Source organism: Panthera leo, chromosome C1 (assembly GCF_018350215.1).
Source record: "Panthera leo isolate Ple1 chromosome C1, P.leo_Ple1_pat1.1, whole genome shotgun sequence".
Taxonomy (NCBI): domain Eukaryota; kingdom Metazoa; phylum Chordata; class Mammalia; order Carnivora; family Felidae; genus Panthera; species Panthera leo.
In genome coordinates, this window is record NC_056686.1 from 205,159,399 (window position 1) to 205,175,441 (window position 16,043).

Genomic DNA, 16,043 nt, shown 5'->3' on the forward strand with positions numbered 1-16,043 from the left:
ATTAGGCAATTATTGAGAATCTATCCATTTAATGCATCAAACTGAAACCCTTCAGCGGCAAGTTTTAGCGTCAAGACTTGAACCCTAAACACAGCCTTGCAAGGATCTGGCCTTTGGCTGCCATTTTTGCCTCATTCCACCCTAATCTCCCTGTTACCTGAGCTCCCACTATATTAGTTTTGAGTTTCAGCTCCAGGACCTTTGCACATGTGCTTCTTTGCCTGGACGACTCCCTCAGTTAACTAGATCCACCTTTATAGCTCCAGTCAAGGTCACTTGTTCAGTGACTTCCCTGACCTCCAGTCTAAGTCCTAAGAACCTTCCTTCAGTCATTCACAGTAGGGTTTCACTTTGCAGTTGTACACTCAATTGTGTGGTTATTTTGCTTAATATTTGTCTCTGCCCATAATCCATGCTCTCTGAGAGCAGAATGAACGCGCGACTGGGTTACCAGGTGTATACGCAGGGACACAATGGTTCCTGGCATGTGGTAGATATTCAGTCAATATCTGTTGAATAAATGATTAAGCGAAAGGTTTCCAGGACTAGTGTAGAGATCTGAGTACCCAAGTGAGGAGACCAAACCCCTGTTCCCTTCTCCCCGCCCCCCCCCTTTCCTCGGGGTTTATGGGGGTGGTGGAGGGGATACAGACCAGTAAACACAAGAGTACCCTGCGACCAGAGAAGCTATGTCCCGCACCTCCTTCCACCTGGTGGGCGATCCTTTGAACCAACACTTCCCCAGCCTCAGAGAGTTCGGAGGAAGGGGTGGGTTTAAGGGCGGATGCTGAAGGTGATCGATCAGCCGAACAATAGATCCTGGTGGAGATCCCAGGTCCTCCGCAAGGCTGCCAGAGCCCACGCTGCCGAGCTCCGACGGGCGGCCAGCTGACCCCTCTGGCCACCCCTAGTGCCCAAAGCGGCGCGCTCTCCCCAGCGCCGCGGCGCGCCAGCCAATGCGCCCCGGGCGCGCCAGCTGCACTGGGGCCCGGGCGCGCGCGATTGGCAGCCCCCAGCCTCAGCCCTCGCGCCCCACCCCCGGACGAAGTTCTGCCCCCGCCTGCTCCGCGGCCGCCGCCCGTCCCCCTCTTTCCGCCCCCGGGGGTGTCCGGCGCGGGGCCCGGATCCGGCCGCACGCTCCTCCCACGCGCCGCGGAGCCACCAGGTTCGAAGCGCCCGCGGTCGGCGCAGTCCCCTCCCGCGCGGGACCATGAAGGTCGAGTTTGCGCCGCTGAACATCCCGCTGGCGCGGCGGCTGCAGACGGCCGCGGTGCTGCAGTGGGTCCTGTCCTTCCTCCTGCTCGGTAAGGACCCCGCGCGCTCCCGGCCGCGCGAGACCCAGGCCAGACGCCGCAGTGCGGGGGGCTCCGTTTCCTCCCTCGCGGTCAGTCCTTGGCCAAGGACGAACTGAGATACCAGCCCTTCTTCCGCCTAAGCCAGAGCAAACAGGTCAAGGAGGGAGTTCGAGCTAACTTGGGACTCTCCTTTTTGGTTTCTCTCCCCGTGTGAACCTCGTAGCGAACGAACGACTGTTTGCCAACTGTTTTAACCTGTGCTTTTTTTGTCTTTTTGATTGAGGCGTAGCTTACCTACCATAAAAGGCAAAGATGATAGGCATACAGATGAATTTTGGCAAATGGACATACCCAAATATAACCAGGACCCAATCCAGCCATGGAACATTGCACTGTAGCCCCTCAGAAGTTGCTAAACTCTTTTTCTTGAACTGTGGATTCGTAAAAGGAAAACCAGCACCCGATTATTTACAGCCTGATTCTGTCCTCTTGCCACCCTCGTGACCAACTGCCTTGTTGACTTTGCTGTGTTTAAGGTCATCCGGGTGCAGAAAGGCACCTTTGTACTAGATAGACTGGGTTGAGTTGGGTTGGGTGGCTTCTGTATGTAAATAACTCGACCCAAGGGGTTCTAGTGGGTTCCCAAGTTGATCCCATCTGGAAAGGGCACGTGAGTCAGTCGCTAGATAGAGCAGGGTGGCTTACCTGAGCCCCTTTTTCTCCCCTGGATGTTTGTCCAGCGATTGGAGTAGATGGGGGATGGTATGAGAGGAGGGAGGAATTATGGAGAACGTGCACTCTTCTGAAGGCTAAGGTCACTTGTGTGCTATAAGGAGCTGACAGGTTGTACGTTGAGGCCGCAGTACGATCAGTAATAATAAGCCCACTGCACTGTAGACATCTACACTTTTGAAATGGTTTCACAGTTTTGAATGCCTAGATCAGTGGTTCTCGACCCTGGTTGCACATGGGAAACACTGGAAGAGCTTGTAAAAAAACCGCAGACGCCCAGGCTCTCTCCCCAGAACGTCTTAATTCATTTGTTACAGAACGGAGCCCACGCGTCAGTATGTGCGTGTCTCTGTAAATATGTAACTGTATGTGCGCATATACGCACTCTGCTGTACAGCTAGGGTTTCCTGAAAAAGGAACTTCAAAACGTTAGCTCATGAAGTCCTCGCAGGCCAAACGGAGACAGGGGTGGTAGCATGATACTCCATTTTGCGCTGAACCATCGAGGTAACAACAAACACATTAGGGCACAGTACGTTCCAGATCCCATTCTAAGCACCCTACACTATTAACCGTTCGGCCTTCACCACGACCCTGTGAGGTAAAGGACTGTTCATTTCTGCCCTCGTTGGACAGATGAGGAAACGAAGAGGTGAAGTAAATTGTTCAAGGTCACGCACAGGGGGAGGTGGAGAAGCTGGATGGAAACCTAAGTATTCTACCCAGAGTCCCTGCCTTAACCACTCTGCTGCCCACATGTATGGCTTGAACTTGGAGACGATCTTCCCTGCTGGTCAATCAGCTCCTCTCTGGTAGCCTGTCGTCCTTTTCTCGTGTTTGTCATTGCTCGTGTCTGTGTATGTCTGCGGTTACTCGAGAAAGGTCCGCATTACCATCCTTGTCCACCGGCTCAGTGCGGGAGCACTCAGCACGTGCCGAGCCCACGGAAGGTATGAAACAAATACTTGTTGAATGACTGTCTCACTCTGTCACCCAGAGGGGAAGCTATCCGCCCCATGGGTCGCTAGTTGTATTAACCCATGTCATCCTCACAGCAGCCCTGCAAGGTAGGAGCTACCCCTGCACTCATCTTACAGAGGAGGGAGCTCAGAGGTGAAGTTGCTCAAGGTGGCATGGCTCTACATAGCGGGCGGAGCCACGGGTGTTAATTGTGCGTGGACTAGTGACTCAGGCGTGACCAATGATTCCTAATTTGAGTCGGACTAGACTGACTTGCAGACCATTTAAATGTCTGCATAGACAGACCATAAAAAGTCATTGCGTGCATTTGACTTTTGTGTTACTAGGAGCATATGACTTTGTGTTATGTATTTTGATAATTTTATTTGGAAAAATTTCAGACATACAAAAAATAGAAGTGTGTGAACTCTCATTTACCCATTACCTGGATTTATAATTATTTTGACAATTTGCCGTATTCGTTTCATCAGTTGTTTTGCAAAAATGTTTTAAGACAAAGCACGTTGTTATATTTTAATCCTAAATATTTTAGTACGGAGATATAGAATTAAGTATCTTTTTTACATAATCAGAGTACATATGTGGCATAATAATTGTTTAAAATCATTTAAAAAATTTTTCAGTTTATTTATTTTGAGAGTGACAGAAACAGGGTGAGTAGGGGAGGGGCAGAGAGAGAGGGAGAGAGAGAGAACCCTGAGCAGGCTCCACACTGCCAGTGCAGAGCCCGATGAGGGGCTTGAACTCATGAACCGTGAGATCATGACCTGAGGCGAAACTGAGAGACGCTTAACCGACTGAGTCACCCAGGCAATCCTGCTTAAAATCACTTAAACTAAGTTCATATTTTCTGAACCGTGTCAAAAATACACTTTGGTGATATATCTGAACAAGGTTCTCAACAAGACCTTTGTTTTTTTTTTTTTTTTTTTTGTTTTTTTTTTTTTATTTTAAAATTTTTTTAACGTTTATTTATTTTTGAGACAGAGAGAGACAGAGCATGAACGGGGGAGGGTCAGAGAGAGAGGGAGACACAGAATCCGAAACAGGCTCCAGGCTCTGAGCTGTCAGCACAGAGCCCGACGCGGGGCTCGAACTCACAGATCGCGAGATCATGACCCGAGCCGAAGTCGGCCACCCAACCGACTGAGCCACCCAGGCGCCCCTCAACAAGACCTTTGTATTGCATTTGGTTTTGTTTTTTGGTTTTTTGTTTATGTTTTTTTTCTTTAATGTTTATTTGCTTTTGAGAGAGAGTGTGAGCAGGGGAGGGTCAGACAGAGGGAGACACAGACCGCAAAGAGGGCTCCAGGCTCCGATCTGTCAGCACAGAGCCTGATGCGGGGCCTGAACCCACGAACTGCAAGACCGTGACCTGAGCCGAAGTTGGACGCTTAACTGACTGAGCCACCCAGATGCTCCTGCATTTAGTTTTTACGTATCTTTTAATTTAGAACAGTGTTCCCTATTTGTTTTCTTGTCGTGAAGCACTAAGGAAACCAGGTTATCTGTCCTGCAAGATGTAGCCCTGACTGCTTCTTTGTGGTGTTAACTTGTTCCTCAGTCTCCTATATTTCTTCGACAGTGGGAGTTAGAGCTAAAGCTTGATTAGATGTAGATGAAACCTTTGTGTCAAGGCCTCTTCCCAGGTACTGCTCTGTGCTTCACATTCCGTCAGGATGCACAGAATGTCTAGTTGTCCCATTAGTTGTGCCTAAGAGTGGTCAGTGGGTCCAAATAGGAAGTCATCTGAGGGCTGGCTGGTCATTGACATGTGCAAATGAAAGTTCTCTGTTGATCATTGCCCTGCCACCTAGTGACATAAGTCTCCATTAATGATGCTCGCTTGAATGAATTGTTCTATGGGGGACTGCAAAATGGCGGTGTTTTTATTCTGTCATTTATTCATCATAGCTAGAATTTATGCAACGAATAATTTCCCCCCATCAGCTAGGGCTGTTTGACTACCCTACAATTCAATTCTTACTGGAAAAGGTAGGATAAGAGCTTACTTATTTCCTTCCATTTAATTGTCAATTTTGAAGTAAGGAGTTGATGTTGTAGCTACTTTCAGTGTTGGCAAGAGTTTTTTGTTTTTTTTTTAACGTTTTATTTCGTTTTGAGAGACAGAGACAGAGCGTGAGTGGGGGAGGAACAGAGAGAGAGGGAGACACAGAATCTGAAGCAGACTCCAGGCTCTGAGCTGTTAGCACAAAGCCCGACGCGGGGCTTGAACCTATGGACCAGATCATGACCTGAGCCGAAGATGGATGCTTAATCGACTGAATCACCCAGGCACCTCAACAAGAGGGTTTTTATTAGGTATATCTTTTAAGATCTCTAAATCAAAGTCTTGGAAGGCATTTTTCTTTCCAGGAAATGAGTTTAAGCTATTAGCCCTTGAAATATGAAATCATGAAATCAAACATCTTTCCTTGAGATAAATGTTAAACACCTGTCATCCAATCTTACAACATTGTATTGGGTTTTGGTGTATGACATAATTATTTGATACATGTATACATTGCAAAATGATTACCGTAATAAGTTTAGTTAACATCTGTCACCACCCATAGTTACAAATAATTTTCCTTGTGATGAGAACCTTTAAGACTTACCCTGTTAGCAGCTTTCAAATACAATACAATATTGTTGATTCTAGTCACCAGGCTGTGCATTACATCCCCCGGATTTATTTATCTTCTAACTGGAAGTTTGTATCTTTTGACCCCTTTCGCTCATTTTGCCCACCCCTCCACCCTCCTGCCTCTGGCAACCGCCAATCTGTTCTCTGTACCTGTGAATTAGGTGCTTTTGGTTTGTTTTCTTTTTAGGATACACACACAAGTGAGATCATATAGTATTGATCTTTCTCTCTGTCATTTAGTCCACATAGCATAATACCCTCAAGGTCCATCACAATGGCAGTATTTCCTTCTTGTTTTTTTAATTTTTAAAGTTTACTTATTTATTTTAAGAGAGAGAGGGAGAGAGTGAGCAGAGGAGGGGCAGAGGAGGGACCGAGGGGGACAGCGGATCTGAAGTGGGCTCCATGACAACAGCAGAGAGAACCTGATGTGGGGCTTGAACTCATGAACTGTGAGATCATGACCTGAGCCGAAGTCGGACACTTAACTGACTGAGCTACCTAGGAGCCCCTCCTTTGTCTATCTTCATGCCAGTACAATGCTGTTGTGATTACTGTGGCTTTATAATACTTTGTGGAGTCTGATCTCGTTAGCCCTGAAACCTTGGTCCTTTTTTTAAAGAGTTGTTTTGATTATCATAGATTCTTTGTGTTTCCATATGCACCTGAGAATCAGCTTCTCAGTTTCCACACACACACACACACCTTCTGGGATTTTCATTGGGATTGATTTTTGATTGAGATTAGTCTATAGGTTAATTTGGAGAGAATTGATATCTCAAAAGTATTGAGTCCTCTACTGTGTGATATTATTTATATCAGAAGTTTTTAAACTTTAGGGCGTATTTTTTGAATATTTATTTATTTTGAGAGGAAAAGAGAGAGAGTGAGAGAGCATGAGTGGAAGAGGGACAGAGAGAGAGAGAGAGAGAGAGAGAGAGAGAGAGAGAGAGAGAGAATCCCAAGCAGGCTCCTTGCTGTCAGCATGAAGCCTGACGTGGGGCTCAATCCCACAAACTGCAAGATCCTGACCTGAGCAGAAATCAAGAGTCAGACACTCAACCAACTGAGCCACCCAGGTGCCCCTAAACTTTAGAGCATATTTAAGATTCCCTTGGGCGTTTTTGTTAAAATGCAGATTACTCAGAGACTTTGATTCTGTAGGTCTCAGGAAGGGCCATTAACTTTTTAAAACTTTGTATTTTGAGGTAATTCCAGAAATAATAATTCTAGAAAATAAAAATTCTAGAAAGTTACAAAAATTCCAATATTCCTTTATCCCATTCCCCAATGTAACATTTTACCATGTTTTTTTTCTTTCTCTGTCCCTATCTCTCTTTCTCCACACACACACACACACACACACACACACACACACAGTTATTATTTTTTTTAACTATTTAAGGGTAAGCTACAGATATGCTTTCTCTTTATCCTTGAGTCCTTGAGTGTACATTTTCTTTTTTTTTTTTATTTTTATTTTTTTTAATTTTTTTTTTTTAACGTTTATTTATTTTTGAGACAGAGAGAGAGCGAGCATGAACAGGGGAGGGTCAGAGAGAGAGGGAGACACAGAATCCGAAACAGGCTCCAGGCTCTGAGCAGTCAGCACAGAGCCCGATGTGGGGCTCGAACTCACGGACCGCGAGATCATGACCTGAGCCGAAGTCGGCCGCTTAACCGACTGAGCCACCCAGGCGCCCCGAGTGTACATTTTCTAAAACCAAAGACATTCTCTTACATAACCGCAGTACAATTATCCAAATGAGAAGAATTAACAGTGATGCAGTTCAATGATCTAATCCATACATAGACCCTATTCACATTCCAGTAGCTGCCCCACAAATGTCCTTTATAGCAAAGGAACCCACATGTTGTATTTAGTTATGTCTCTCTTTTCTTACAGTTTTCAGTTTGTGGCTATACAAAGTAGTTCTGTTTATTTTGTCCTTTAGCTTGTACACATTTCAGAAATATTAATAACATGGGACTAATTGTACCTGGATCCTTGTAATTTATTTGCCTTTATTCAATGAAGAAGTAGGTCCAATAATGAATTTACTTAAAATTTTTTTTAACGTTTATTCAGTTTTGAGAGGCAGAAACATAGTGTGAGCTGGGGAGGGGCAGAGAGAGAGGGAGACACAGAATCCGAAGCAGGTTCCAGGCTCCGAGCTGTCAGCACGGGGCCCAACGCGGGGCTCGAACTCACGGACTGCGAGATGGTGACCTGAGCCAAAGTCGGCCGCTTAACCGACTGAGCCACCCAGGCGCCCCTGAATTTGCTTTTAAATAAGAAAAATGCAGTTTCCTCTCCAGAAAACTTTTTAAAAGCATTGGGGAGCAGACCTACATTCGAGGAATCCTGAGCTGCAAAATTCTGGAGAGGGGTCTGAGATTTGTCTTTCAGTATCACCCTAAGAAACTCTGGGGGGTAAGTGCTCTTAAAATAGGAATTTTAAAAATCAGAAGAATGTTATGCTTCCATTCTTATAATCAACAGATGGCTCTGATTGTGTTTTGAAATACAATGCCTCGGGAGCAGGAAAAGAAAAGAATGTGCCCGCTGGACTCTGAATTCCATTTTCGTTCCCCATCCTCGGTTACGTGGTTAAAATAAGTATAGAAACAATTTCCATAGGGGAAAAATGAAAACTTCTTGGATACAAATAGGAAGGCTACATATACAAATTACGTATTTTCAATTATTTCTTAATATTGGTCACTATTAAAATCCAAGTAAACAAACCTCAATAGTTTTTGTAATATTTTTCTGATGCTGTTTGCTCATGGAAATTTAATAGAATCATGTTCAAGATGAGACTTTTGTTACTTAAGTAGATTTGTTCTTCAGTTTTGTGTAGTTTTTTTTTTTCTTTTCTTTCTAGTGGAGCCGTTTTATTTCTTTTTTTTTTTAATTTTTTTTATGTTTATTCATTTTTGAAAGAGACAGAGCACAAGCAGGGGTGGGGTGGAGAGAGAGGGCGGGACACAGAATCTGAAGCAGGCCCCAGGCTCTGAGCTGTCAGCACAGAGCCTGACGTGGGTCTTGAACTCACGGACCGCGAGATCATGACCTGAGCTGAAGTCGGATGCTCAACCGACTGAGCCACCCAGGCGCCCCTATATTTCTTTTTTTTTTTTTTTTAATAATCTTTTGGGGCGCCTGGGTGGCTCAGTTGGTTGAGGGTCCGACTCTTGATTTCAGCTCAGGTCATGATCCCAGGGTTGTGGGATCGAGTCCCATGTCGGGCTCCGTGCCAAGCATGGAGCCTGTTTGAGATTCTCTGTTAATATTTTGGCATATTTTCTCTTGCTGTTTACCTTTTATAGATTTATTTTTACTGAAGTAATATATGCGCTGGAGAGCAAACCAACTAGCATTTTGGATTGAGCCCTGTGACATTGGTGTTTCTGAAGGTCCCAAGCGGTCAGTGGTGGCTAATAGCATTTGTTGAGTGTTTCCTATACACCATCACTATTCTTTACGCTTTTCGTGGTATCTGTATGTTTCATTAACCAGTTATTTTTCCATGTTACAAATATTACTTTCTTAAATGTTGAAAAACTGATAAAGTTAAACCTAGAATGTAAAGGAATTGATGTACGTCAGGTCTTTGAAGAAGTGCCTATAGACAAAGCACGTTTTTAGGATTCACTGATTTATCAAATTCGGCTACCACTGTTGGAGCATTGGCCCTGGATGAGACATTGTACAGTGCCCTTGTTCAGCACCATTTCACTGATGGAGGCACAGGTGAGCCCACTGGAGTCAGAAATGTGGGGGGCAGGGGTAGCATAGGAAGATCATTGCTAAATGCTGCAGAGAAGGCAGCCTTTTGTAACATTGATATTTTCTAAACAGCCCCCAGTAATTATCTTCTAGAATGTCCCAAAGTCTGGAATTGCCTAATTATGTTCTTACGATTGGAGTCAGGTTCAGCATTTTTGGCAAAAAGCCGGCAAAGGTGATGGGGTGTATTTCCCATCAAATCCCATCAAGAGGCATCATGCCATTTTGTCCCTTTATCGGTGATGCTGAATTTAATGACCACGCCACACATTTTGACTGAGTCTTATTTGTTTCTGATGTTTAATCCTCTTGAAGCGGGTAGGACATTGCAGCCCTCTTCACGGGAGCCAAAAGGTGGAAACAACCCAGATGTTGAATGATGAATGTTTTCTTTTTCTTTTTCTTTTTCTTTTTCTTTTTCTTTTACATTTACTACAAATGAGATTTTGTTTTCATTTAGACTGCAATGTACCATTGTATCCGGTGTACCTATCTTGATTTCTTTTCTTTTCTTTCCTTTTTTTTAGGAAGTGAAAAAATTTATTTATTTATTTTTTAAAAATTTACATCCAAGTTAGTTAGTGTACCGTGCAGTAATGATTTCAGGAGTAGAATCCAGTGATGTGGCCCCTACATATAACACCCAGTGTTCATCCCAACAAGTGTCTTCCTTAATGCTCCTTGCCCATTTAGTCCATCCCCTGACCCACAGCCCCTTCAGCAACCCTTAGTTTGTTCTCTAAGAGTCTCTTATGTTTTGTCCCCCTCCCTGTTTTTATATTATTTTTGCTTCCCTTCCCTTATGTTCATCTGTTTTGTCTCTTAAAGTCCTCATATGAGCGAAGTCATATGATATTTGTCTTTCTCTGACTAATTTGGCTTAGCATAATACCCTCCAGTTCCATTCATGTACTTGCGCATGGCAAGATTTCATTCTTTTTGATTGCAGAGTAATACTCCATTGTATATATATATACCACATGTTCTTTATCCATTCATCCATTGATGGCCATTGGGCTCTTTCCATACTTTGGTTATTGTCGATAGTGCTGCTCTAATAAACATTGGACTGCATGTGCTCCTTTGAAACAGCACACCTGTATTCCTTGGATAAATGCCTAGTAGTACAATTGCTGGGTCGTAGGGTAGTTCTATTTTTAACTTTTTGAGGAACCTCCATACTGTTTTCCATAGTGGCTGTACCAGTTTGCATTCCCACCAACAGTGCCAAAGGGTTCCTCTTTCTCTGCATCCTCGCCAACATCTGTTGTCTGAGTTGTTAATTTTAGCCCTTGGATGATGAATGTTGAACAGATGAATGGATAAACGAATTATGATATATCCCTATATATGGGAATATTATTCAGTCCTAAAAAGGAATGAAGTCCTGATACATGTTTCAGGATGGACGAGCCTCAAAAACTTGATGTTAAGTGAAAGTCTACAGAAGGTTACATATTGGATCATTCCATTTTTATGAAATATCCTGAGTAGGTAAATCCACAGAAATAGAATGTACATTGGTGGTTGCCAGGGGCAGAGGAGAAGGAAATGGGGAATAACTGCCTAATGGGTTCAGGGTTTTATTTTCGGGTGATCTAAGTATTTTGCAACTCGGTGGAATTGGTAGTTGCACAACATCGTGAATGTGCTAAGTGTCCCTGGATTAATTTCCTTAAAGTGGTTGATTTACATTAATGTGAATTTCACCTCAGGAAAAAAAGTGAAGGGGGGGAAGCTTCTTAATGATATAGAGGAAGTAGAATCTATGGGAATGAAATCATAAAAGAGTACGAACGACAGAGGCTGGCTTGTACAGCCTGCACCCCAGTCAAAGCAGCTGAAGTTCAGGCCTCCCGTGCAACTTGGAATGTGGATCAAGGCAGTTTTAAGAGACATCAACCTCAGTTTTGAGAACTGCACCATGGGTTGGAGTAGACTTTTGTATCTTTTCTCTTTGACCTCCAATTCGGAAGAATCATGTTACGTTGGATCGCTTAATGAGATAAAAATAGAAAATAGAGGTGATCCAGTCACCTAGTTTTCTTAGTGTTTTCTTCTTTCAGTCTAATTTAGGATCACGGGATTTAAAAAGCTATTTTGGTGCTGTTTGTGATACGAAATATTAAAGAATGTGTGCCATGTGTGGAGTGGGGGGGGGTTTAAATTAGGACAGCTCCTTTGGATCGTAAGCTCTCAAAGTATATCAAGTGACAAAGGCGTTTCTGCTCAGCGGTGTAGTGTTTTACTAATTGTCCTATGGAAGTAAATTAAAATGTGGGGAAATGTGATGCCGGATTATGTGTATAGAGAAAATTTGTTAGAAGCCCACATTTTCAAAAAGAGAAGAATGGTTGACGTAGTATTGACATTCAATGGAATGTTCATCACTTCTCAAAAATACCATTTATGAAGGTTTTAAGGCCACATCGGTGTTATAAAACAGCTAACGTGAGATAATCATAAGCGATAAAATACAGAAATAAAAAAAAAAATGTGATCAACCATGTTTAGGACACATAACCTGTTCCTAGGAACAGAAAAGGCCACAAGGAAAAATTTGAACAGTACTTGCTGTGGAGTGACAGGAACATGAGCAGTATTTTATCTGCTTTTATTTTTTGTGTTCTCCAAGCGTGTAATAGTGAACACAGTTACCATAACGATGGCTCCCATTGTCAAGTGCTTGCTCGGTGCCAGGCACGGTGGCCTCTCTGCGTCTCCTTCCCCACGGTCCGTGGAGGCAGGTGCTGGTATTAGCCCATCTCACAGGTAAAGGAATTGAGGCTCAAGGAGCGAAAGAACTTCGCCCCCTGTTCGGCAGCTAGTCGGTGGCAGATTCCAACATAAGCACTCAGATTCCAGATCCGTGTCTTAACCATCGTACGTGCAGAACATCTAGTGGCTGTTAAAGACATATGCAATATGTATTCAATTAGTGCGTATGTGGTTGGGTTAGTGAAACACTGAATTAATGGAAGGGGGATTTTATTTCTGGACCTGCTCTTGACTCCCTCTGTGGTTCAAATTGAGTCAGTATGCTTTTGGTCTCAGTCCCTCCATCATTATAGTAGGGAAAACAGAACCTCCCATTTACCTGATTTTTTATGCCTATGAGCCTGCTTATCCGCTTGTAATAAGTACTTGTAAGTTTCTGGTGCCATTGCCATAAGCTAAGAATAGTTTGGTTTTGTTAAAAAAAAAAAAGTGGGTGGGTTTAAAAATTTAGGCAGATCTAGGTTCAAATCCTTTGGACCCTCAAAATCCTTAAGCCTCAGTTTCCATGACTGCAAACTGGGTACAGTAATGTGTACCTTGAGGGTTGTGAGGAGGAGAAAATGACACTGCCTGTGGGAGATGGTCACCCCTCATGAACTGTTCTGTCCCTTCCCTGTCTGTCTTAGCTCACCTGATCTACCATAGAGTACAGAGTAATGAGATCTACCTAAGTTTTCTTGTACACTTTTTTTTTTTACACATTTTAGTAAAATAAAGAGAAGATTAACCAACAGTGGTAAATTGTCAGCACTCAGACCTGGGTAGAGGCAAGCAGGTGAAGCAAGATGAAATGATCCTGGTAGGAGTGAGAGCAAAGGACACCCTTTTGGCTGTGCCCCCAGAGTCATGGAAACTTCGCTGGCTGTTCCAAAATGTGACAAAACACCCCACGGAGGGTTAGAGGGCACATACTTCCTTAACTTTTCATGCACCTTTTCGTAAACAAACCTTACCCTGGAGAAAGCAGGTCAGTTCTCTTATTGGGGTCCATTTAGCATAAATCTATGCTGGGATATGTATGGATTTATATATCTCCAGAAATATAAATACTTGTTCTGTTTTTAGCCAAAACAGGCAAACAAACAGACAAATTGTATCTAGCAAACTGTCATAGTTCAAGGTGCTGTGAATCCGATCATGATCGTTTGGGAACAAAACTGTAGCAAAGCTGACAGAGTAGACAGGAGTTTGGGGGACTGAAGTCGGCTCTAGAACAGAGAGTATAGCACATAACAGAAAGAAAGAGGCAAGGACACTTCCTAAAGTAATGGTAATTGCTGGCATTTCTTGTGTCGAGCTTTATGACTTTGTGCTCCTCTCTCCCTTTCTCATTAATGTATTTCTCTTTCTATAAATATTTTTTTAGTATGATAGCACGCACATGAAATGTCTGTCTTAGCTTAATGTATTACTTTAAGGCAAACAGTCTTGTCACTGACTTAGGTCGAGTTTTGTCTGTCCTTGCTTCACATATTTTGAAGCTGTGTCACGAGGTGTGTAAACCATTTGGGTTTTGCTTTGTCGTTGTGAAATGTTGCAAGTAGTGATAGGTAAAGGAAGATGTCAGGAGTTCCTCCTATACCACCTCTGACTCTCGCAACAGAGTTCCTGAAAACAGAGTTTGTCGCTGGAATGTTCTCTCTTTGTGGGCACATAAATAATGGCTGCTTAAGCAAGGTAGACACCTGTAGTAGGAACTCTTCTGCATCCTTTCAGCCCTGATTCCTCCGTATATCGTGCCAGGGAGGTGGTGTAGACCATAGACTTTGAGAGTGGACTGTGAATTAATTAATTAATTAATTAATTAATTTAATGTGTATTTTTTGAGCGAGAGAGAGACTGTGAGTGGGGAAGGGGCAGAGAGAGAGGGAGACACAGAAATCCGAAGCAGGCTCCAGGCTCTGAGCTGTCAGCACAGAGCCCGATGTGGGGCTTGAACTCACGGACCCTGAGACCCTGATCTGAGCTGAAGTTGGAGCCCCAACCGACTGAGTCACCCAGGTGCCCCAAGAGTGGGCTATGAATTTAGATCAACCGCTTCCATTCTGTGGGACTTGGGCAATTCATTTAACCTCTCTACACCTCTGTTTTCTATGAAAAGGACATTAAGCATACTCTAGCCGCTTCATTGATACTGTAGCTATGTAAATATTAAATGAAAATATTTTGGCAAAGTACATAGTACAATACTTGGCATATAGTAAACATCCAATAAATGTTAAATAATACTCTATCATCTGCTGTCTTGTTATATTACCTCACTTGAACTGAGGCTCAGGGTTTTTTTGTTTTTTGTTTTTGTCTTTATAGAGAGAGAGTGCGTGTGAGCAGGGGAAAGGGGCAGAGCCCGATGTAGGGCTCGATCCCATGATTCTGGGATCATGACCTGAGCCGAAATCAAGGGTTGGATGCTCAACTGACTGAGCCATGTAGGCGCCCCGAAATGAGGCTCAGTTTAACACACTCTGTGTGTATTCAATCCCCCTGCCGTGGGCCGATGGTGATACGGTACAGTGAGCAGATGCTAACTGACCCTGACTCCTGAGGTCTTTCCCTTTCTTACAGCACAGGTGTGCATTGGGATCATTGTGATACTGATCATACACAACTATTGGTTCCTCTATGTCCCTTATATGACATGGCTTTACTTTGACTGGCGTACCCCAGAGCAGGGGGGCAGGAGATCCAACTGGGTCAGAAGCTGGACCGTGTGGAGGTATTTTAAGGACTATTTTCCGATTCATGTGAGTAGAATTGTTTTGTGTAGTACTATTTTGAGTTGGGAGAAGAATGGAAATTTGCTTTTATCACACACAGTTTAAGCTTTTCCCTTTTCAGAGGGAGAAAGCCAGCAGATCAGCCCAGACTAAACGGGATCTGGAAGGCTGTGTGTGAGGGGCCCTGGGCTTAGGAAATAGTTTAAAAATTGGGAAACATCACTAACCCAGAGAACTACATGAGTCATGTTCTCTATTTCCTTTTGACAGAGGAACTAATCATGAGGGGGTTTCTTTGTTTCTTATTGGAAACTGATCAGGGAACTTTTTTTTTTTTTTTTTTAACCTCAATACGTACTGTAGCTCATCAAAACTTGGGATTTGGATCCAAGCCACAACTACATATTTGGGTTTCATCCCCATGGAGTGCTCGTTGCTGGAGCCTTTGGAAATTTTTGTACGAATTATTCGGACTTCGAACAGCTGTTTCCTGGATTCACTGCATATCTCCACGTGCTCCCATTTTGGTTCCGGTGTCCTCTCTTTCGAGAATATCTGATGAGTAGTGGTAAGTGAAGGCAGATCACTATTTCTACCATGTTCTAGGGTGGCAGGACCACACAGAATGTTCCCTCCCAAACACAGGTTTACAGTTTTGTAGTAAAACCCTTTGCTTTTTTCCCTTTCTGACACGTCACATGCTGCTTGGATGATTCTTGCCACTGGACTGAAAGTCCCAGGAAGACACAGACTGTGTCTTTTTTAACACACCTAGTGTCTAGCCTCGTGCCTGGGATATAGGAAAGTTCAATAGATGTTAATTCAATGAATAAATTGATGAGTGCATTTTGTGTATTGAGATGTGGAAGAAAGAATCTCGGGTCAACCAAGTGATAGACGGTGCCTTTGGAGAGGCACTTTGCATGTCTTTATAAACATTAGAGATGGAAAATGTGCTCCAATATGTCTTGAAGCAATGGCGGTATGTAAACTAAGCATACTTAATCTGCCTTTTTCTTCCCGGATTAAATATCATCTGGCTCAGGAATGAGTTCATTCTACTCTGCTACTCTGAACTAGGGGAAAAGTCTTTGATTAAT

The 16,043-nt window shown here is 43.5% G+C and overlaps 1 protein-coding gene across 8 annotated transcripts in view; it reads left to right on the plus strand.

Moving 5' to 3' along the window:
- The first annotated feature begins 1,120 nt into the window (after positions 1–1,120).
- Positions 1,121–16,043, plus strand: part of MOGAT1 (monoacylglycerol O-acyltransferase 1) — a 38,726-nt gene continuing 23,803 nt past the window's right edge. For 3 of the 8 annotated variants that reach the window (XR_006205726.1, XM_042950292.1, XM_042950297.1), the window contains exons 1-3: positions 1,121–1,304; positions 14,792–14,970; positions 15,307–15,511. Coding sequence is in view for 7 of the 8 variants with exons in the window: in XM_042950292.1 (XP_042806226.1) it covers positions 1,211–1,304; positions 14,792–14,970; positions 15,307–15,511 (478 nt within the window). In the remaining variant the exon portion in view is untranslated. Of the gene's footprint in view, positions 2,978–5,250; positions 5,331–8,934; positions 9,413–14,791; positions 14,971–15,306; positions 15,512–16,043 lie in introns of those variants that run through there. The other 5 variants (XM_042950294.1, XM_042950299.1, XM_042950295.1 and 2 more) reach the window with 5 other exon arrangements.